The sequence below is a fragment of the Emys orbicularis genome, chromosome 19, assembly GCF_028017835.1.
Source record: "Emys orbicularis isolate rEmyOrb1 chromosome 19, rEmyOrb1.hap1, whole genome shotgun sequence".
Taxonomy (NCBI): Eukaryota; Metazoa; Chordata; order Testudines; family Emydidae; genus Emys; species Emys orbicularis.
Window position 1 is genome coordinate 11,134,734 of NC_088701.1, and position 23,619 is coordinate 11,158,352.

Genomic DNA, 23,619 nt, shown 5'->3' on the forward strand with positions numbered 1-23,619 from the left:
TGGTGCGCCTGCCAATCTTAGCTGGAGATGGAGGGGCAGCTGGGGCAAACCTCAGTGGTGCTGTGACCTTGTGCACCAGGTTGTAACACCCAGTGGGACAGGAACTGCAGCTGAGGTGAGCTCACTCTCCAACACACACACACACACCCTGCCCCCCCTCCATTTCCAAAAGTTCACAGTCTTTATTTAAATTCACAATTTCTGTGACCACTGTGATGCTGGCAGGCCGGATACCAGCTCTTGCCTGGGCTGCAGGCATTAGCTAAGAACTGACAAATTCATAGCAGGAGACCAGACCAGGTCACCTGCATGTTAGTTTTGCTTAAAATAGGAATTAGTCTAATAAGAATGTGTTCAGAGTTTAGACTCTATGAAATGCTTGTAAGTTGCGTCGTGCATTAATCTCACTGGTAACGTCTATATCCCATGTTATAAGGTAAGATTTCAGTGTTTGTGCTGTAACTGGAAACCCCCACAGTGAGGAGAGAAGTGTGAAATACTAGTTTGCTACACAAGGTGTCATTTCCTGGCCAGTACAAGAAGGCTCAAAGACACCAGACAAACAGTTGTGGAACATCAGAGGACAAAAGACTTTACTGATTGCTTCTCCCTCCCTCCCCCCCCAGTGCACATGAACTTGTCCCATCACCTTGAACTGTGGGGGAAGGGAATAAAAATCCCTGACAAAAAGAAACGGCACCTTTGTGGCTGTTTGAACTCTGAAGGGCCAGAGACTTGAAACTGAAGCCAGAGATCCCCAGGGGCTGCCTCCTGGGGTGCCCTGAAAGACACTTTGAATTGACAGATCTTGACAATTCTGTCCCTCTCAGGAGTTAGATGGTAACTCATTGGCTGTACATGTTCGCTTGCTTTGACCTGTAAATGACGCATTTATTGCTTTCCCCTAGTTAATAAACCTTTAGCTAGTTTATTCCAGGATTGGCTACAGGTGCCGTCTTTGGTATAAGATTTAGGGTACGAAGTGATCTGTGGTAGGTGACAGGTCTCTTGGGACTGGAAGCAACCTGAATGTGGTGTGATTTTTGGTGTAAGTGACCATTTATCCCTATGTCCAGTGTGTCTGGGTGGCAGGATAGACTGGAGAGTCTAAGGGGACTGCCTGACTCCATGGTACGACTGGTACAGTGATCCAGGAGTTCACAGTTGTTACTGACTTGGTGAAAGCTAATTAGAGAACACACCAGCACTTTGGGGGGTCTGCCCTATTTGTGACAGTCTGAAGTGGGCGCTCCTGGTCGTGAGCCGCTCCAGACAGCGTGACAACCACCGTCACCTCTGTGCCAAAATCGTAGCCTTAATAATAAACATTAGCAAGGAGTGTTCGAAGGCGAGGAAGAGGAAATCCTGCATTTCATTTTATCTCAGCCCCTCTCCTCAGCCCCAGGCATTTCCCCAATGGCTGAAAGTCACAGCAACTCACCCCAAACAATGGAAACGAAAGAGGTGCCCTGTCTACCCCGGCACATGCCATCTGCACACCCCACTCACAACTGTATCGACCCCACCTCACCAGCCCCCACCTGCCCAAATACCTGGGGAAATGCTGCAGTGGAGGACACGCCATGCTCTGCAGGGTGCACTCTGCTCCTGGGATCAGGCTGCCCCTTCACAGAGAGGCAGGCTGCCCTGGTGCGTATGGCAGGGGCCGAAAGAGTAAGCAATATGAGTTCAATTCCCAGCTCTGCTGCATTGTGACTAGGGACCAGTCACTTTATCTGTCTGGTCTCCAGCTCCCACCTGAAGGAGGGATAATAATCTACCCTGTCTGTGGCTCTGGCACAATGGGGCCCTGATCTTGGGGGCGCTGTGTGACGTGGCTGGTACAATGTGGGCTCTGAGCTTGGTGGGGGTCTGGGGAGCACTGGCACAATTCTGATCCCAGTATGGGCCCTAGATGCTATTGTAACAATACAATGTAGGGAAAAACATGGGGAGGCAAACTTGGAAAGCTGCCTATAGGACTCCCCCCATAAAATGTATGTGATATTGTATCCCCCTAGTTTGAGAAGCATTGTTTTCCTTCTCTGCCCTGCCCTCAATGGTGGGGTCCCTTTGGGGGAATGTTGGATTGCCCCGGACCAGCCCCCTCCAAGCACTGGTGATCTCGGAGCCTCGCCTAGGGTGACCAGACAGCAAATGTGAAAAATCGGGACAGAGGGTGGGGGGTAATAGGAGCCTATATAAGAAAAAGACCCAAAAATCGGGACTGTCCCTATAAAATCGGGACATCTGGTCACCCTAGCCTTGCCTGCTCACCTGGCTCAGAACAATTCCCCCTGCCTCCTACAAGAAGGGCGTGTCTCCTCTACAGGACCCCAGTGTTAGTCAATGGCTCCCGCCCATCAACCGGCTGACATTTTAAAGGGCTAGAGCTGTGTCCATGGCAGGGAAGGGGTTAACGGTGGGTGTATTCAGCACTCGTGGTTTGTGAAAGGGAAGGAGAGGCTGTGGTGTGTTGCAAGCCCTGGTGCTGCACTCAGTCTGTGGTGGAGACGCTGCCGCCCGGGACGAAGCTGCTTCACAGTGTGATGCAAACAGCGGCCAGTTACTGCAGGTACCAGAACAACTCCATGCAGCTGTCGCAGATCAAAAGAGCCAAGATGCCACACGGGAGGCCAGGTAAACACGGGGGGACATGGGGACTGAACTTCTAGCTCATCCCTCTAAGGCAGCGGGTCTCAAACTGTGGGTCAGGACCCCATTTTTATGGGGTCACCGGGACCAGCATTAGACTTGCTGGGACCTGGGGCTGAAGCCGAAACTTGAGTGCTTTAGCTCGGGGCAGCGGGGCTCAGGCTCTGCCCCTGCCCAGGGTCACGTAGGAATTTTTGTTATCAGAAGAGGGTCGCGCAGTGCAGGAAGTTTGAGAACCGCTGCTCTAAGACGGGACAGAGAATCCTCTGCTTAGATGCCTGGCTGGTGGGTCTGGCTCACAGTCACACTGATTGCCAGGAATGTTCCCCCAGGTCAGATTGCAGGGACCTTGGAATTTCCCCCCTTCCTCTGTAGCATGGGGTGTGGATCACCAGCTGGGATCATCTGGGCATGTCTCCCTACTCCCCGAATCAGAGAAATGTGAGGCTGGACGGGACCTCAAGACATCAGCCCCCTGCACTGAGGCAGGACCAAGTAAACCCCTAGACCATTCCTGACAGGCGTTTGTCCAACCTGTTCTTAGAACCCTCCAGACGGGGATTGCACAGCCTCCCTCAGTGACCTATTCCAGTGCTGAGCTGCCCTTACCGCTAGAAAGATTTTTCAAATATCTAATCTAAATCTCCCTGGCCACAGATTAAGCTGGTTGTTTCTTGTCCTACCTCAAGTGGATGTGGAGAACAATGGATCATTGTCCTCCTTAGCAGGTCCCCCCTCAGCCTTCTTTTTTCAAGACTAAGCCTGCCCAGTTTTTCTACCTTTCTACACAGGGCAGGTTTTCTAACCCTTTGATCATTTGTTTTGCTCTTCACTTGACTCCCTCCAATTTGTCCACATCTTTCTTAAAGTGCAGTGACCAGAACTGGACACCATTCGCCAGCTGAGGCCTCATCAGTGCTGATCATAGCAGGACAATTACCACCAGTGTCTTACATATGGGTAGAGGGGGAATATGGGGAATAGATAGATAGACAGGTATGTAACCCTTCTGCCAGGTGGAGTCAGCAGCAACTAGGGCCAGGTTCAATATCTAGGGGGTTCCTCTTAACAATACAGAGCAGAACCAGCCCCCACTCAGTAATCTGGGAAAACCAAACACAAACCGTGAGCACCATTAAGAGGCAATACTTCCCCACTCACAAGCACTGAGTCTGTGTATAACGAAACAGAACTTTTATTAAAAGAGAAAGGGAACCAAGCATTAGTTTGGGGAAACACTACAACCCCATTCAAAAGCATGTAATGATAAGCAAAGACGACCCCACACCGATGGGCTGTGTCCTTTGCCTCAGTTTCCCACCTTGGGATGGGAAAGTCCAACGAATTAATGTCCCTTTACCACATTATTCCCTCCACTGCACCCCACTCACAGGTGGCTGTCCTTGGTTAGCAAAGACCAAGAGTTCAGAGGTGGGTCATAGGGGGTCACTTTCCACCCCAGAAAGGGTGGTGGTGGGGGAGAATCAAGCAATGTCTCTGTGGTTGCTATGAGCCTCTGCAACTAGATGTCGGCTACTGCTTCCGCTGCTTGTCTCTGCTGCTGCTGCTGCTGGTCGGCACTGCCACTTCTGTCATTCCATGGGCTGAGGTCACATGGCTTAACCCAGGGTGTTAGTGATTTCAGCTCTTACTGGTCTCTCCAGCTGTACAGCCTCTGCCTTGTCTTTCATGTCACCACAGTCCTTACCCCACATTGAACGGCTTGTGTGTAAAAACCACCCCCCTGAGTGACGTAAGTTACACCCACAGATTTGCCGGTGAACAGCGCTGTCAGCGGGAGACGCTCTCCCACCATCCTGGCTACCGCCGTTTGTGGAAGGGGTTTTATGATGTCGACGGAAGAGCTCTCTCCCACCGGCATAGAGCAGCTACACAAGCGATCTTACAGCGGTACAGCCGCATCGGCATAGCTTTAAGCTCGCTAGTGTAGACATGGACTAAGGCACAGCCCCCAGAGCTACTAACATTCAGTTCCTGTTACCCCTGAACAGAGAAACAAGGTCTCTCACTTGAAGCTAATTAGTTCAGTCTCTAAACCCTACTGAGTGCACCACCAGCGAGCATCTAGGACCCTCCTTTAGCCACATCTCCCATCCCAAACGCCGCTCCCACCCTTGCTCTCCTTCACAGGGCTTTGGCAGCCCTACCCCATGCTTAGCAAATGAGGTTCAGATTAGGGTGGTGCCTCACAGGCCAGACTAATGTAAGCGGGGGAATGGTCCCACTATTGTGGGGAACTTTCCTGGCTTCTGCACTACCCCGGTGAAGTGGGCTAGCGAAAGGATCTGAGTCCTCGCTCCCACTCCCTTTACCCAGAGGCCTCCCTGCCCTTGAGGGCTCCCCTTCCACTCTCCTGTCTGGCAGAGTCCTCGTAACCCCAACAAGGCTGGGCCCAGGATTCCTGGGGGGCTCAACCCCCAACCCTGCTGTGGTCACCTAGGACAGGGGCTAGGGTGTCCCCACTCCGGGGTACTCTCTCTGCACTGGGCACCTCCCTGACCCACTGATTATTCCATACAATTTAAAACAAATACAAGTTGTTTAATTAACAATTAATCTAAAGAAAAGAATAAGGAAAAATGGGAAAGGTTAAAGGAAAACACATCACCCTGCTCTGTGGCAGGGAACATCACAAACCGTGTCTCTGGACATCAGGGCACTTCGCAGTCTGTTCCTTGTAGGTCCCAGATTTCCGTCTCAGGCCCTGGCTGTGCTGCAGGTATGCTGCGGGTTGGACACTTGCAATGGTGGTGGCCACACACCTCCGGGCTTTGAGTGGTGGGACCCTTCTTCCCAGCGTCAGCCCCCCGTCAGGTTACGGTCCCCCTCCCGGTCTGGCCTGCAAGGGCCCTTGTCTGGGGGTGTCTTTCTGTGCTGGGCCCTTTGCCCAAGGTCCCCCCTTGGCTGGCCCCACTTGCTCACCACACCTGGCTCTGTGGCTGCAGCTCTGCTCCCAGCACACGATCTGCTCTCCCTGGGCTGCGTCTCTGGCTCTGTGGCTGCAGCTCTGTTCCCAGCACAGGATCTGCTCTCCCTGGGCTGCGTCTCTGGCTCTGTGGCTGCGGCTCTGCTCCCAGCACAGGATCTGCTCTCCCTGGGCTGCGTCTCTGGCTCTGTGGCTGCGGCTCTGCTCCCAGCACAGGATCTGCTCTCCCTGGGCTGTGTCTCTGGCTCTGTGGCTGCGGCTCTGCTCCCAGCACAGGATCTGCTCTCCCTGGGCTGCGTCTCTGGCTCTGTGGCTGCAGCTCTGCTCCCAGCACAGGATCTGCTCTCCCTGGGCTGCGTCTCTGGCTCTGTGGCTGCAGCTCTGCTCCCAGCACAGGATCTGCTCTCCCTGGGCTGTGTCTCTGGCTCTGTGGCTGTGCCTCTGGCCCCTCTGGATCTGGCACGGTTCTGCTCTCCAGCTCAGCTTGGGCCCCTGCTTTCTCCTTAGCTCGGCCCCACTCAGTCTGACCCAGGCAATTCCAACTCACACGGAGGACGGGACCTCCCTGGCCTCCTGACCCTCTGATTAGCCTGTCAATCAGGCTGATCTGGAGCATTGGCCTCTCCCCATTGTTCCTGGGGACTGTCAGTCTCAGGCTCCTGATTTGCCATCGACCCTTCCCCTTTTAGTGCTGGGAGCTAGCCAACCAAAACACCCCCACTGAATGTTAGTAAGGGGGCAACAGTCCCCTTACACTAAGTACAGTTCTGCTGCCCTTTCTTCATACAATAAGGAGAAAAATATTTCATTACCCCTGCACTCGACAGTAAAGTGAATTGTAACCCAACACCAGCCAAACGTGATCATTTTGGTCAAGCACTCCATCATGCTGCGCACCTGTGCAGAGTAGACGCAAACACAGGCTGTTCCTGAAGTCTTTCCCCCCAGCTCACCACTAGATGTCAGTGGAGGGCTCGTTCAGACCCTGCTTACAGATAGATAGATAGATAGATAGAAGATACGGTGTATGGGGGTGGATAGATATAGGGAGGTGTATGGGGATAGATAGATGAATACCTGGTTTAGCCAACTAAAATTACACTCTCCAGAGAGCACAGGTGAAGGGTTTGGGCAGAGGGAGGGTAAGTGAATCCTTAGAGGGCAAATTTTCAGCCTTGAGAACAAGGATTTTGCCCAGGGATTCCCATAAACATCCCTGCAGCTGTAGATATTCTCGCAGCCCAGGTCAGTGGTTGACTCTGTGGGTTGTGAACAGCTTTGATTGCCTTAGATTGGAAGCTCTTTGGGGCAGGGACCTGGGTCTATACAGCGCCTGGTGCAGTGGGGTCCTGGGCCATGGCTGGGGCTCCGGCACATCTGCAATACAGATAAATAATAATAACAATGACAGCGAAAGCCAAAGCTGGGCTGGGAAGTGACTGAACCCAGCATCCAGGCCTGGGGAGGAGTCTGGGTTTTAAATGCTTTGTGATCCAGAATAGACAATAAAACAGGTCCATGGCTGTTCTAGAAAACCCTCTTTCTGCCTCTAGATTCGATGGGCAGTTTTGAGGATGACTGCGAGAGGGATTATGAGAACGTCGATCCCAATCAGCCACCATCCCAGCCTCAGATGCAGCCCCAGTGGCAAGCAAAGGCAGAGCCAGGTGGGTGACTCACTTGAGCTGCATCTCACAGAGCACGGGAGGTGTGTGGGTCACAGAATTGATGGGTCAGCACAACCGGGCTTGATGTCTGGGTTTGGCAAAGGGAAAAGCATTAATGTGAGGCTACAGATGGAAATGAAGAGCAATTGGCTCAGGCTCTCTGCAGACTCAGGCAGCCTCTCTGCATCAGGACACCTGTGTCCTGTGTCCAGTGTTATCTCCGCTGCCAAAGGGGATTTGTTCAAAGGCAGTATGAGCAGTTGGATGCCCAACTCCCACTGCCCCCCCCCCCCCCAGTGGGAATTAGGTGCCCAGTTCCCACTTGTGCCTTTGAAAATCTCCCCGATGGTTTTATTTTTAAACGAAAGTTGAGGTTTCTGGAGCATGACGCAGCTGGGCCAAATCCTGCAGCCACTTCCATGGGTGCAGAATACCAATGGCTGTGGCCTAGACACAGCAGCTAGAGCTCAGAGGAGATGCTCAGGCTTGCAAAGGCGAGTTTAGTGGATCCCCTGACTGGGCTGGACACAAATAAACCTTGTTCCAGGGAAACGATCCCATTAGAACTGAAACCCAGCCCCTACAGCACTGCTGCCCTGCGTGGTGCTGGCATGCGTTCTCGGGCTCTGCCTGGCTCAGTGTCTCATGCTTGGGTGAGCAAATGGGGCATTTGCAGGAATTAAACTGATGACACCCCCCCAAGCCCCCTCCTTGGGCAAACGACCCAATGCACTCAGTGCACTCAGGGTTCAATGTATGGATTGCAGAGGCAGTGAGAGAGATCTCCCCAGAGGCTCTCAGCACTTTGCCGGGTTAACTCTCAGCTCGACTCTAGTGTTTTTCATCAGTGGATCTCCAAGAGCTTTACAAATGAGAACAATAACATCATTGGCTTTAGTTGTGGCTTTTCTGGTGACGCCTGCGGCGGGGCGAACACTGCCAGTGTGCCAGCCCCAGGGTCTGTCCCCGGTCAGGAATCCACTAGGTGGTGTCATTTTCAGTTGCAGCTACGAGGGTAATAACTAGCAATGCTGGAGCCTTAAACGGCAGCTGTCAGCAGTGACAGAGAGCCGGGGACATGGGAGTGTAGAGACCAAAGGCAGGAGAAAGGGAACCACTGCCCTGGCATGGCAGGGGGAAAATGGGAAGCACAGAGAGCCCCTGGCATGGAGCGGAATGGGGGACTTTGGTATGGGGGGAGAGGGAATGGGGGGCACACAGAGGCCCTGGCAGGTGGAGAAATGGGGGACCCTGGTATGGGGTGGTGGGGGGGGGCACACAGAGCCCCTGGCATGGGGAAAAATGGGGGACCCTGGTTGGGGGAGGGGGGATGGTGGGCATCCAGAGCACCTGGCTTGGGGGAAGGGGTGGGCAGTTGCTGGCGGATGGGAGGCTGGCACACAGGGAGCCCTGGTGGGTGCCATGTGCTCCATACAGAAGCTACCATGTCCAGGCCCCCTGGTTTCAGGAAACCCGCCCAGCTTGGTGGACGAGCCGACGTTGGCATCGGGTGCCTGCCATTGGCCTGGCACCGTCGGCGTGGGAGAGCTGTCCTGACTTGACTCAGAACTGGCACAGCCCCCCGAGGCAGCGTCTCCACTAGGAAAACTCCCGCTAACTAAGAGAGGGGGGCGTCCCTGTGGAGACAGGGCAGCTTGGAGCTTCCATCAATTAGCAGGTTGAGGTGAACCCCTGGCTCCCGTGGTTGCTACTTCAACCCACTGACCCATGGGAAAGCTCCAGGCTGCCTTCTCTCCGCTGGGGGCTTGTCTACGCTTCAGAGCCTGCAGCGATATAGCTGTGTCAGCCGAGTGCCCTAGGTCGGCCAGCTGGAGGTGTTCCTGGGCTGGCGGACACCACCTCCCCAAATGACATTAGCCACGCCCACAGGAGCATTCTTCTTTTCACGTGGTTGTGTCTACACTGGGAGTTTTGCTGGCATTGCTGTGTCGGCATGAGCACGTGTGTGGTTTTTGCACACTCCTAGCCAACATAGCTAAGCCGGTGAAGCTTTGTAGGGTAGATCAGGCCTCAGGCGTTACCCTGTTCTAGCTGTCACAAGGTAAGAACACTCCCTTTTTTTCCTAGCGAAGACAAAGGTGGATGTTCTGATTTTTGGTTTATTTGGGTTTTTCAACCCTGCTCCTAATCAATTGAAACTAACTGAAGAAAGCAGCTGTTAAGCTGAAATAAGTGTCTACACTGGTTTAATTAAAGCAGTTTAACATCACATCTCTGCCGAAACCGATGTGCCTTTTTCATGCAGCTGAGCCCTTTGTAATCTGCTTAAGATACAGCTCTGTAAGATCCTCTTGAATTGACTCAAACATGTCTACACTAGGGACTTGTCTGCACCTAAGTTGCACCAGTTTCGTTTTAATCGATTTACAAACCGATTTAGTGCAAATCAGTGATTTAGTGAACACTGAAATCGGTGCTGATAGCTGGTGTTAAGCCGATTTAAGAGTGTTCACACACAAAGCAGCCCCAGTTTAAATAAAGGGGAGTGAAATTGCACCTTCAGTTAAACCAGGGAAAGTTTTTGCATAGACCAGGCCCTGGTGAGTCACACCAGTTTCACACACTCACTTATGTGGACAAGGCCTCGAAGAGCTGGATTCTCAAAGGTGCTGAGTCCCCGCAGCGCCCATGGACCCCGGCAGGAGCGGAGAGTCATCAGTGCTTTCAAGGATTGGGACCGTAGCGAGGCAAACAAGCCCAAACACCATGGTGATGGGCTCGGGGTCCGATGGGGACAAAGAAGGCTCTGTTCTCTCCTCTTTACAGTTCACACCCCAGACTGCACTCTCTGGTGCTGTAGGGGGCACCCACTAGACCCTGCTCCTCTCCTAGAGGGGGGAATAGAACCCAGGGGTCCTAACTCCCAGCCCCTCCCCCCATGTTCTAATCACTAGACCCCTCTCCCACTATCTTGCACATTTAGGTCATTCTCCTGCCCGTGGCTGGTGGCATGGGTAGAGATTACACCAGCTATTCTTCTGCTGACTCGTGCTCTAGCCGCTGATGTCGCTGTTCTTTGCAGCTGTCTCCACCCCGAAGGCAGCAGAGCAGAGAGGCTGTGGGAGAAAGTCCTTGGGCATCCTCTACGCCCTGGTGGGGGTGTCTCTGCTGGTGTCGACAGCCGCCTTCTTGCTCATGCTCCTGAAATGTAAGTGCTGGTCCCGGGCCTGCTGCCTGATGTGTCTGGATGGAGGCTCCAGGCAGCCAGCTCTGCACCAAGGAGGGCCAGGGAGGTGACAGAAGAACCTCCCGCATGCCAGTGCTGCATCCACGCACTCTGCAGGGGGAGGATCAGTGGCCTTGAGATGGACCCAAAGTGGGATCTAGATCCAGATCCGGATCAGAACTTTCACATAGTCCGGGTCACGTTCAGACCTGAAGAGGGTTTAGACAGGGGCTGATTTGCTTTGTCTCAGCACCTACGCTGCATAGAGGATAACAGCCTATTACTGCCACCAGCTGAGGGAGCCACTCCTTGACCTCACATGGCTGGAGCTGGGTGCTCATGGTACCAGGTTCAATCTCAACTGTAGAAGTGACTGTCCCACAAACCTGGGATGTTCCTTTCCCCCTCAAATCCTTCTTGTGACTGAGCTGAGCTGTAGGTGCTAGATCCTGGGTGTAAGTCAGGGTGACTAAGGCTTCCTGTAGCGGTGGTTTTGCTCTGGCCGAGCTGGTTTCTCACAGTGACAGTTTCTTGTTTATTTCTTTACTTGGGATCCTGATTTCTCAAGATCCGATGGATGCAAAACAGGAACAAACGCGTCCAGGCAACAATCTGAGGTGGGGGGGGGGGGGGGAGGAGGAGGAGGGCTGTGTGTCTCAGACCAGGACTCTGGGATCACAGCCCATGGCACACACTCTCCTCCCCTGAGCAGGATGACAGGCTCCTTAGGGGCCGGGGGGGGGGGGGGTGTTGCTGTGGGAGATGGGAGTGTGGGGGCTGGTGGAGAGGACTCAGAGCTCGGCTCTCACCTGGAGGGGAGAACTTTTGGACAAAACCAGCGGGTTGGGAACTTTTGGACAAAACCTTTTTTCCCAGGAAAACGGCGATTCATCAAAACCGAAGCTTTTCAAAGAAACGGGTCAGTTTTGACTAAATGCTCCATGGGAAGGTCTGCCAGGGCCGTGGTGGAAGCTCTGGTCAGAAGCAGCGATAGGAAGTCCCACCCCATTCTGGGCATGGCCTGGGGCATGCAGCTGGGATGTGGGAGACCAAACCAGGCACAGCAGGGACGCAGACCTGGGTCTTTTACCACCCTGGCGAGTGCCCAAGCCAGGGGGCTCTAGGGTCAGTCACTCATGTGCATGTGCACACTCTCTCCCCCCCCCCCCCGCCCCCCGAGAATGACTCTAGAGCTGGGCGTTCAGGGCACGTGCCAGGGTGGTGGGGGACCGAGGTTCAAGTCCCTGCATTACCTGAGTCAGAGGCTTGGCCCTGGCTTTCCCATGCCCCTGGTTGGTGCCCTCTCCACTGGGCCATGGGTTCTTCTGGGCCAGTCTTGGCTTCATTTTGCATTGGAATGAAAACAAATGTCAAAACCTTCCGTTCAGTTCAGCCTGTTTCCTGCACGGAGGCAGCGCAATTGGCTGTGTCCAGACAGGAGTTCAGGAGGCCCCAGCTGGTGAGAGTGTGTAGCGCGGGCTGGGAGCTGCAGAACCACAGGGTCTGTTCCTGTTCCGCAGCCTCCTTGGCTGGGAGCGAGCAGCCGGCCGGGATACTCGTCGGGGCTGGCCTGGGCTGGGCTGCAGGATTAGCGGGATGTTACCAGCACGGATTCTGTGCCCTTGGGGTGAGCTGCAGCCTGTGTTGCAGGGATCCCGTGCTGCCCGCATGGCTGGGAGGAGTTCCAGAAGAAATGCTACTTTTTCTCCCTTGAAAAGAAGCCCTGGGAAATGGCCGGGAACTCGTGCAGCAACCACAGTGCAGAGCTAGCTGTCATCAGCAGCCCGTGGGAGCAGGTAGGTCCCCATCCTCCTGCCCCTGGGGAGAGGCAGAACTGGGCGCAGTGCTGGGCCACCTGCCTGGGAGCTCTCCTCCCAGGCCAAAACTGCTGCTGTAATCCCAGTGCTTGCAGACAGCTCCCCCAGCCTGCTGGGCCCATGCTTTGCAGCCTCTGGATCCAGCCCAGCATCCCCAGGGGGAGGAGGGCAGCTGTATTGCTTGACCCTGGGCCCTGTGCTGTGAGGACATTGCAGGGACTTACTTCCCTGCCCCAAGTCCCCTGGGCACAGCAGATGCTGCAGACGAGTGCCAGAGAAATCAGCAGAGGCTCGCTCTAGGGATTTCTGCCACAAAGCCCCAGCAGCGCCCTCCCACCCCTGCAAGCCCCACCAGCCCCTGCCTCCTGCAAGCCCCTCATCCCTCCCACAGCCACTGCAATCCCCTCTCAGCCCCCCAGCTCCTGCAATCCCAGAAGAGACATGACCCCACTTGCAGGCCCCTCACCCAACCACCCCCACCGATGCGGCCCCCAGTGGGGGTTATCCTCCAGTCCCCAGCCTTTGTGATCAGCTCTGCAGGGTGTGTGTGGCCAGAACCGTTCGGCATAGGTGCACATTGTTACCCGGAGACACTGCCGGGATCCAGACAAAGCCCCGTGACCAGATCCTGTCTCGTTTACATCAGTGTAAATCCATAACCCCATAACCCCATTTCACCTCACAGCCCATTCCCAGTTGCAATGGCTGCTCGCTTCCACCCCTGCTCCCGCCTGGCTGTCTGGTCTGTGTGCCTGCAGGTGGGGTGGGCGGTTTCAGCACAACAGCTGGGCAAGGCAGGTGACAGAGGGCTGGGCAGGCCCCGTGGGACGCAGGCCCCTGATGGTTTGCAGAACCCCAGGTAGGAAACAAATAGCTGCTGGTTTGTGCTTCTCTCCCCCCCCCCCCCCCCCCCCGCCCTTAGGCATTCCTAACAGTGGGGATCAATTCCATTCACCACTGGATCGGCCTGAGCCAAAAAGGCGCAGAAGGAAGCTGGACGTGGGTGGATGGCTCACCGGTATCATACACGTGAGTAAGGCCATGTCTACACTACAAAGTTAAGTCGACTTATATTAGTCTATGTACTGCCACCAGCAATTACTGTGTTTATCATGTCCACACTGCCCTCCTGTCGGTGGTATGTGGCCTCACCAGGAGTGCTTGCACCGACTTAAGACGGGCAGTTTGGGGGGGCTGAGAGCCTGGGAGGCACCCGGGCTTCAGCTGTGGGGACTCCAGCTGGGACCTCTGCAGGGAGCTCTCAGCCTGGGCTCTCAGCACCGGGCAGTGAGGCTCCAGTTGTCAGCACTGCTGGGGCTCACAGCCAGAACACCCCCGCCCCCACTCAATTTCAAAACAGGGACCCTACCAGCAGTGAAATTGACATTTCTTGTCAATTTCACGGCTCCTGCAGTCAGCCACCCTGACAGCCAACAGGCAATGCAAGTAAAGCAGTGTCTATACAGACACTGCGTCGCCTGGACTATGTTGACCTAAGCCTTATGCCTCTCGTTGAGGTGGATTTACTAGGTCGGCGTAGCAGGTGAGTTACAGTGGTGAGAGGAACACTGTCGTGTGACACTTACATAGTTAGGTCAACATAAGCTGCCTTACGTTGACTTAACTTTTACTCCTGGGGGAGCTCTGCACCAAAAAATTAAAAATTCTGTGCCAAAAATTTTAAAATTCGGTGCCAAAAATGTACAATTCTACAGACAGTATATTAAAATTCTGCAAAATTCTGCACATTTTATTTGTCAAAATAACAGTATAATCACACCAGTTACAATTATTTTGGCAATTTATTTCAAAATACCTGTGAGCAAGTATGTCTGTAACAATACATGCAAAAAAAAAAAAAAAAAAAAAAGAGATTCAGGAAATGGTTAGTTTTTTTTTTGACAACTAGATTCCTTACTAGGCATATTAATACAGAACTTTGAGTAATTCATTTAAACTACAATACAGAACTGTATTTCCACACCTCTCAGAAGCAGTGCAAAGGCTTGGGGAAGTCAGGGGTAATGGAGGAGCTGAGGGAGAGGGAAGGAGCCCAGGAGTGAACCTGGAGGGTTGTTGGGTGTAGTTGTGAGAAGTATGAAACAGTTTCTTTTGGGAGTGGAGAAATTGTTAGGGAGTTGGGGAGCCTCCCCCATGCAGATGAGTCTCTCCCATTCAGTCAGGCACATCTGGCCCTGTCCCCATGTGTCACTGCACCCTCTGTCCCCATGTGGCCCTAGAGCCCTCCTACCCCCAGTCCCCATGTGGCCTGGAGCCCCCCTCTCATTCAGCCCCTGGATCAATGTTGTCACTTCACTAGCTCCTGAGCCCATACCCCAGTCTGTCCCCTCACTAGTCCTTCTGAACCCCAGTCTATGACCCCCTGGCAGCACCGTGTGCCCCACTGTGCCTCCTAACTTGGCTCCACCGGCAGGCTGCTGTAACAAACACAACCAGCTGCTAGCCGTTACTGCTAGCCAGACAGTTGTTCTGGTGGGCAAAAGGCAGAACTGCAGCACTTCTTGGGCAGAACGTATTTTCTGTGGGGGAAAAAAATTCTGCACCAGACATGAATTCTGTGTGTGTGCAGTGATGCAGAATTCCCCCAGGAGTAAACTTGGTAGTGTAGACATGCTCGAGCATTCATTGTCCTCTGCCTGCTTTCATCTGTCTCCTCGCCCTGCTTCCAAACCCAGCAGGGCCCTATACACTGCACCTCACTCACTCCCTCCCCTGGAGCAGGAGAGGTGGCTGGCCTCCTCCCACAAAGCAGTCTGGTCCCTCAGGCTGGTGAGAAGGGAATAGCCAACTGACTTCAGGCTGGCATGGCTGGGAACAAGCATTGTTACATGGCCCAGAGCCAGCAGGGGAGTCAATGGAGGAGGTTGAAAATTTTCCACTGAACAGTTCTTTTTATGGGAAATCGGGATTTTGACTCAACATTTTTTGCATCGTCTTGCAAAACATCTTGATTTTTTGTTGAAAAACATGCCCCAAAAGCAAAATATTTTGGGTGCAAGCTCAAATATTTTCCTTCAGAAATAATGCCCTGGTGCCTCATGGGAGTTGTAGTTCAGTTACTGCATGTTCTCCCTTTCCATTATGGGCCAGCCTCCCCAGCCTGACTACAGCTCCCATGATGCTCTGCCTCTCTTCTCCAGCGGGAAGACCATAGTTCAATTGCTGTATGTCATCATTCTCCCCATGAGCTCCCAGCAGGATTACATCTCCCATGACGCATCATGGCCAGGGAGTCCCAGGATGCTCCACCTCTCCCCTCCAGAGGGAATACCATAGTGCACTGTGGGAGATGTAGTCCAGCCAGGGAGCCTGCCTTATAGAGGAGAATAGGACATGAGGCACCCAAACACGAGCTGGTCTCAGCTGGTCTCAGTGGAAGCGCCAGGTGCTCAGCACCAGGACGTCTGGCTCTAACACACTGCGGTCCTGCAATAAACATGGGGTAGGATTACAGTGGGGAGGACGGGATTAGCACGGGGAGCGGGGACGAACGTGAGCTTTATTCATAGACACTGATCCGGGTGCAGTGCAGGGCAGCTCTGCTCTGAGCTGGGACCCTGAGGTAGCTGCACGCTGGGGCGGACCATCCCTCCGAGACCCCAGACCAAGTAGGCTCAGGGGGAAGCACTGCAGGTTTCCTCTGGATCAGAGTCAAAAGGGAGCTCATCACTTCGCCTTGATCTTCCCCACTGACCCCGGTGCCTCCACCCCCTTCACCCTGTCCCCCCCATAAAAAAAATTGGCCAAATCTAATCAACAAATTTGTGTCAGATTCTCAAATGGAAAAAATTTCACCCAGCTCTAATGGGAATGGTTGTATGGGAGTGTCCCGGGAGAGACAGGTATAAGTTTATGGAGATAGATAGACAGCAGGTATCAAAGGCCAGGGGAGGCTAAACTTCCCCTAACCCAGGCCATGGCCCTGCCCATGCTCTGTCCTGAGGCCCCCCCTGAAGCCAGCAGGGGCTTACAGAATCACAGGGTTGGAAGGGACCTCAGGAGGGTCATCTAGTCCAACCCCCTGCTCAAAGCAGGACCAATCCCCAGACAGCTTTTTACGCCAGTTCCCTAAATGGCCCCCCTCAAGGATTGAACTCACAATCCTGGGTCTAGCAGGCCAATTGTCAAATCACTGAGCTATCCCTTCCCCTGGCTCCTGCCAGTGGCCTGGAGCTCGGGGCTCCGTCCGACAGCCAGAGGCTGGGGTGGCCAGGGCGGCTCGGGCTGGTCTGGGAGTCAGGCCAGCCAGCGCAGCTGGGGCAGGTCAGCCAGGGCTCCTCCAGCCGTGGGGGATGTGGGGGTGGCTCGGGGCTCCATTGAGCGGGGCCTTGGGTGGAAGGGGCGGGGCCATGAGGCTAGCCTTCCCGAAATGGGGGTTCACCTGCCACCCATGGATAGATAGAGAGTGTGGATATAGATGGGTGTGTATGGGGATAGATAGGTAGATTGCTAGATGGAAGAGTATGGGTGTATGGGATTGGTAGGAGGGTATGGGGATGGCTAGGTAGGGGAGTGGATGGGCACAGATAAGTAGGTGTGAATGGGGACAGATAGGCAGATGGGAGTACATGGGGATGTATAATTCGGGAGGTGTGTGCTGGGATCGCTAGGCGGAGTGCCTGGGATGGATGGATAGATGTGTGATATGGGGGTAGATAGACAGGTATTACTGTCTTCCCTTTCAGCAGTTGTGGTAAGTTGCTCTGTTGGATCATGTGGATCCATGACGGAGATGTTCCTGACTAGAGCGGATTCCCCAGGAGCTGCTCTAGCCACTGGAAATATTCCCCTCGTCTCTTTCAGATCTTGGTCTTCAGGGATCCCCAGTGTTAACACTCAGAAACGCTGCGTCCATCTCACAGGGGATGACAGAGGCAACTGGAGCAACGCAGATTGTGGGAATCCCTATAACTTCGTTTGTGAAAGAGCTGGGCCCTTTTGTGTGTAATTTTCACCTTTGAAAACATTTTGCCGTTTTGAGGTTTACTTTCTTTAAGCAGCCAATAAAAGCCAACAGATCCCTGGCCGCCTTCATGGGCTAGCTCTCCTCGCTGAACGCAACTGGGCTGAGTCAGAGCTACTGAATACGGTGAGATCTAGAGGACTTTCAACTGTCAACCTCCCTCCTAGCTGAGCAAAACCCAATGTCTAGCTGAGAGGCTGCCAGACCCGGGTCCTGCTCAGAGCTCTGCACTTGCTGTGCCACCTGGCAAAGGTCATGTAAGATCCAGGCCAGGTGCTGAGTACCATTGACTGCCACTAAAGTCGGAAGTGGTCAGCCCCTAGCATGATGAGACCCACAATCCCTCTGTTTCTCCCATCGCTCTCCAGAGTCCCTCGTTCCCACTAGGTTTAGTTCCCAGGGTACCGCACTAATTGGCTGTGCTGGCATTTAATTCTGAAGCCCAAAGGACTCTGCTTGTGAGGTTACAGGGAGTTCTGTGCACTGAGGGCAGGGATCCCCCAGCAGTTCCAGTTTCCTGCAGGAGTATCAGGTGCGTCTCCCTAGCCAGTGGAGAGAACATCTGTGTGCATCTGGGTTCAGCTCACTGGGCGCTCTGAACTCTGCAGAAATCCCTCTTCTACTGCAGTGAACAGTGCTCTAAGGGCCTGATCCTGGACACCCCCTGCTCGCCCCTGCCAGGCCCTGAGTACCTCCTGCCAGGGGCTGCCCAGAGCCAGTGGCACTAGACAGGATGAGGCTTTTATCTATCAGTGAGTCACCCACCTGAAGTCACACAGCAAGTCAGTGGAAGGATTGGGGAGAGAACCCAGGAATCCAGACACCCAGACACCCTCTCCTCCTCCCCCACCCACTCTAAGTACTAGGCCTTGTCTACACTACAAAGTTTTGTCAGCAAAAGTTATGCTGCTTTAATTAAAATCGCTGTTGCATGTCCACACTAGCTCCTTGTGTCAGCAGAGTGCGTCCACACTATCAGCTCTTGCATCGACAAAGAGAGCGGAGCACCATGGGTAGCTATCCCACAGTGCAACTGGCCGCAGGGTGCTTTGGGAAGGATTTGCAATGCCTCATGGGGCAAGTACAGCATCACATGATGCAGGTTTCCCAATCTCATCCTTCTGGGATCATCCTGGTAGATTGTCAGCTGCTTTTTCAACTGAAGTGTGGGGGGCAGGGGGGGGGAGGAGTGGTGTGTCGGGGGCGGAGGAGATAGCAGGCCTATCCTGCAGCAGGGGGAGAGGGACACTCCCCCCCCCCACATCAGCCCCCGGCTCTGCTCAGCACAGTAGTCACTCCTGACGCAGCCTGCTCTGCCTGCCTGCCTGCCTGCCTATGGTTCTGTGATTCCCTCCGAGAGCGGCATTCTGAGCAGCTCTGTGAGCTCTCCGTGCTGAGGAGTGTCAAAGCAGCGCAGCAGTTCCCCACTCCCGGCAGCAGCAGTCTGCCCGTGTTCCTAGTGCAGGGGCAGAACAGGAGTATTCCACATGAATGATTTGCTCTTTGTTCCCCAAATGGGGCAGCACGCTCAGCTGTCAGTAGGGCGACCAGACAGCAAATGTGAAAAATCGGGACGCGGGTGGGGGGTAATAGGAGCCTATATAAGAAAAGGCCCCAAATATCGGGACTGTCCCTATAAAATCGGGACATGTGGTCACCCTAGCTGTCAGATACTTCCTGGAGCTTTGAAAGGGCAGCTTTTGCCAACAAAACTCTGTAGTGTAGACAAGGCCTTAGACCCCACTCCCCTCCCAGCATTGGGGAGAGAACCCAGGAGGCCTGACTCCACTTGAGCACTCTACATCATGCTGAGCATGGCCCTGCCACAGCCTGTCTGTCTCTGGCCATTTGCCTGCACGTGGAGGCCACCCCACCTGGGCATCAGAGAAGGACAATGTGTGAGAGAGCCAATACCTGGGGGAAGAATTGAACAGCGGCACTGTTAGAGGGAATGGCCACACGGTGGCGCTGTTACTCTAGGACTGGGGCCAAGCAGGGGGGCAGAGGCAACTGCAGAATATGTTCCCAGCTCCACTCCGCAGGGCTACACCTGACATGGGTCTGAATATCCAGGGGCTCCCTGGCCCCCAGCATCTTCAGAATGACCATTCTCCCAGCCCGTTGCTTTGCCCCCTCTTCGCATCCCTCCACTGCATCCCCCTTCCTCACACCAAACACCCGCTGCTCCTCTTCACCCTCAGCTAGAGCAAGGGGAAATTCTCTAGCTGAATCTTTTTTTCTGGAAAAACCGGAAGATCCAGCGACTGGGCGAATTTGAGTCGTTTTGCTGAATTGTTGGGTTTGGGGGTGGGGGGTGGAATAGGCAAAAGTTGAAATATTGGTCATTGCAGTTGGAAATGACTTTTTGGTCACCCAGTTCCTTGGACTGTATTTTAAAAAATTCAAAACCAATAAAAAACCATTGAAATCTCAACGAAACGGTCCTCTGGATGGAGGCGGGGGGAGGGGAGCCTATGAAGGTTGTATTGAGGAATTCTGGGCACTTCACATTCATCACCCAGCTGAGAGGGGTGGAGACCAGGTGACAGGCTTTGAAAATCATCATGCAGCAGTTTGCGACCCGCAGTCCCACGCACTGGACCGTTTGCTGGGGTGGAGAACCCTGTGCAGAATGGCAACAGATTGCGCGTTGCCACAGAGAAAGCAATGCATTATTCAGAGAGCTGTAGATGGTAAAACTAGGAGGGACCATTAGGCCATCCTGCCTGACGTCCTGCATAGGGCAGGCCAGAGATGGCAGCCAGGGGTCCCGGCACCCAGCCCAGAACTTCTGGTTAGCGGGACCATATCTTTTAGAAAGAGACACCCACGCCTTATTTAAAGACTCCAACTCAGAACATAAGAACGGCCAGACTGGATCAGCCCAATGGTCCATCTAGCCCAGTGTCCTGTCTGCCAACAGTGGCTGGATACTTCAGAGGGAATGAACAGAACAGGGCAATCATCGAGTGATACATCCCCTGTCGTCCAGTCCCAGCTTCTAGCAGACAGAGGCTTAGGGACACGCAGAGCACAGGGTTTCCTCCCTGATCATCTTGGCTAATAGTCATTCATGGACTTATCCTCCAGGAACGTATCTATTTCTTTTTTGAACCCAGTTATTCTTTTGTCCTTCACAATAGCCCCTGGCAATGAGTTCCACAGACTGACTGCGTTGTGTGAAGAAGTACTGCCTTAGGTTTGTTTTTAACCGGCTGACTATTAATTTCATCGGGTGACCCCTGGTTCTTGTGTTATGTGACGGGATCAATAACACTTCCTTAGTCACTTTCTCCACACCAGTCATGATTTTATAAACCTCTGTCACCTTAATCATCTCTTTTCTAAGCCAAACAGTCCCAGTCTTTTTAAACTTCCCTCATATGGAAGCTGTTCCAGCCCCCTGATCATTTTTATCGCCCTTCTCTGTAGCTTTTCCATTTCTAAAATATCTTTTTTTGAGATGGGGCAAGCAGATCTGCACACTGTATTCAAGGTGTCGGCATACTATGGATTTATACAGGGGCATTATGATATTTTCTGTCTTATTTATCGATCTCTTTCCTAATGGCTCCCAACATTCTGTTCGCTTTTTAGACTGCCGCTGCACATTGAGCAGATGGGTTCTGAGAACTATCCATGATGGCTCCAAAATCTCTTTCTTGAATGATAACAGATAATTTAGGCCCCATCGTTTTGTATGTATAGTTGGGATTAAGTTTTCCAATGTGCGTTACTTTGCATTATCAACACTGAGTGTCATCTGCCATTTTGTTGCCCAGTCACCCAGTTTTGTGAGATCCTTTTGTAGCTCTTCGCAGACTGCTTTGGACTTAGCTATCTTGAGTAGTTTTGTGTCGTCTGAAAAGCTTGACACCTCATGGTTAACCTCGGTTTCCAGATCATTCATGGATATGTTGAACAGGACTAGTCCCAATACAGATCCTTGGAAGACCCCGCTATTTACTTGTTTACATTCTGAAAAGTGACCATTTATACACTTTGTTTCCTATCTTTTAACCAGTCCATGAGATGACCTTCCTTCTTATCCCATGACAGCTTACATTGCTTAAGAGCCTTTGGTGATGGACCTTGTCAAAGGCTTTCTGAAAGTCCAAGTACATTATATTGGTTGCATTACTCTTGTTGATCCCCTCAAAGAATTCTAATAGATTGGTGAGGCATCATTTCCCTTTACAAGAGCCGTGTTGACTCTTTTCCAGCACATCATGTTCATCTATGTGTCTGATAATTCTGTTCTTTATTATAGTTTCAACCAATTTGCCTGGTACTGAAGTCAGGCTTACTGGCCTGTAATTGCCGGGATGACATCTGGAGCCTTTTTAAAAATTGGCGTCATATTAGCTATCCTCCAGTCATCTGGTACAGAGCCTGCCTTAAGCGCTAGGGTACACACCACAGTTAGTAATTCTACAATTTCCCTTTTGAGTTCCTTCAGAGCTCTTGCGTGAATGGCAGCTGGGCCTGGGGACTTATTACTGCTAAATTTATCATTTTTTTCCAAAACCTGCTCTACGGACACCTCAGTCTGGGACAGCTCCTCAGATCTGTCACCAGAAAAGAATGGCTCAGGTGTGGGGCTCTCCCTCACAGCCTCTGTGGTGAAGACCCATGCGTCCGGGTTCTGCTGGAGGATTGCGCAGGGGCTAGGGCATTAAACAATCAATGGGTGTTAGGTGCCGAGGGACTTCTGAAAACCCCACTAGACATGACAAACTTTTAGAAACCTGGCCCTTAGCCTGCCTGTGTCTCAGTTCCCCAGAAGTAAAAAATAGGGTTATAACCTTGTCCTGCCTCAGGAGGGCGTGTGAGGATAAAGCCAGTAAAGATTGTGACGCACTTTGAGATCTACCAGTGAAAAGTGCTACATGCGAGCAGGGAGATCATTACGATCCCTGGGGCAGTTGTTCCAATGGCTAATTCCCCTCACTGTTAAAACCCTGCACCTTTATTTCTAGCCTGAATTTATCTAGTTTCAGCCCGTGGCCCTGGCATCTTAAGAACATAAGAATATAATAATGGCCCTGCTGGGTCAGAGCAAAGGTCCATCTAGCCCAGTATCCTGTCTTCCAGAAGTGGCCAGTGCCAGAGGGAATGAACAGAACAGGTAATCATCAAGTGATCCATCCCCTGTCGCTCATTCCCAGCTTCTGGCAAACAGAGGCTAGGGACACCATTCCTGCCCATCCTGCCTAATAGCCATTGAGGGACCTATCCTCCATAAATTTATCTAGTTCTTTTTTGAACCCTGTTATGGTCTTGGCCTTCACAACATCCTCTGGCAAGGAGTTCCACAGGTTGACTGTGCATTGTGTGAAAAAAATACTTTTTTTTAGTTTGTTTTAAACCTGCTGCCTATTCATTTCATTTGGTGACCCCTAGTTCTTGTGTTATGAGAAGGAGTAAATAACACTTCCTTATCTACTTTCTCTATACCAGTCATCTTGTTCTGTCTTTGTCTGCCCTCTGTTCTCAGAACTCTCCTCCCCGTGGAGGTGGGTACAGCCAGCGACCCAGGCACCTCTGAACCTTCTCTTGGAGAAACCGGACAGACTGAGCTCCTAGGCTCTCGCTCTAAGGCATGTTTCCCAGCACTAGAATCTCTTTTCTGAGCCTATGTCAATTCATCACCCTCCTTTTTGCAGTGCGGCCCCCGGAACTGGAACCCAGTATTCAGTAATGGGCTCACCAGTGCCCGTATACAGAGGTAAAACCCCTCCCTGTGGCTAGTGAGATTTCCCCCACGTATACAAAGCAGGGCGGCATTAGCCGTTTTAGCCACAGCTCCCGTTCAGCGGGTTCCCACCATTGCCCCATTTCCCTTTTAGGGCTTTCCAGGGTACGATCCCCCATCCTATAATTTTGACCTATGTTCTTTGTTCCTAGATGCCCGACCTTGTATCTGGCTTTATTGGAACGCAAATCGTTCCGATGAGCCCTGCTTACCAAGCGATCAGACAACGGATCCGACCTCCCTGCAGGTGCTCCCACCTCCAGGCACAAATAAGACCCATTTAAAATTCACAATGCAATTATTGTCTCGCTGCCTAGTATGGGCCACAGCTAAGAGTGCCAACCTCAGGCCAGACTGCCAGGAAACAGGACATGTTCCCCAAACTGGTGGTATATTCGCTCATAACATTTCACCAAACCAGTAACAGACGTGTGCTTCTGAACTACTCTACTAGTTATTATGGACCCACAGACAGGCCCCTTTATAGGGGATCCACAGACAGGCCCCTCTAGCCCCTCCTGCTCCACCCAGACATACCAGACTTCTGTGATAAAAGATTATTAAAACCAGAAATCACATGTATTAGGTTCTACCAGTTCCAAAGAAC

General features: G+C 52.7%; 1 protein-coding gene and 1 pseudogene across 1 annotated transcript; both read left to right on the forward strand.

The window, feature by feature from the left end:
- LOC135891988 (adhesion G protein-coupled receptor E2-like) overlaps nt 1–23,619 on the forward strand; it is a 1,091,233-nt pseudogene that overhangs the window by 187,905 nt on the left and 879,709 nt on the right.
- LOC135891553 (low affinity immunoglobulin epsilon Fc receptor-like) lies at nt 2,513–17,314 on the forward strand. The gene is made up of 6 exons (XM_065419119.1): nt 2,513–2,640; nt 7,156–7,269; nt 10,313–10,438; nt 12,107–12,252; nt 13,196–13,302; nt 17,098–17,314. The coding sequence occupies exons 1-6, from the start codon at nt 2,550–2,552 to the stop codon at nt 17,240–17,242; spliced, it is 729 nt and encodes a 242-aa protein (XP_065275191.1). The 5' UTR covers nt 2,513–2,549; the 3' UTR covers nt 17,243–17,314.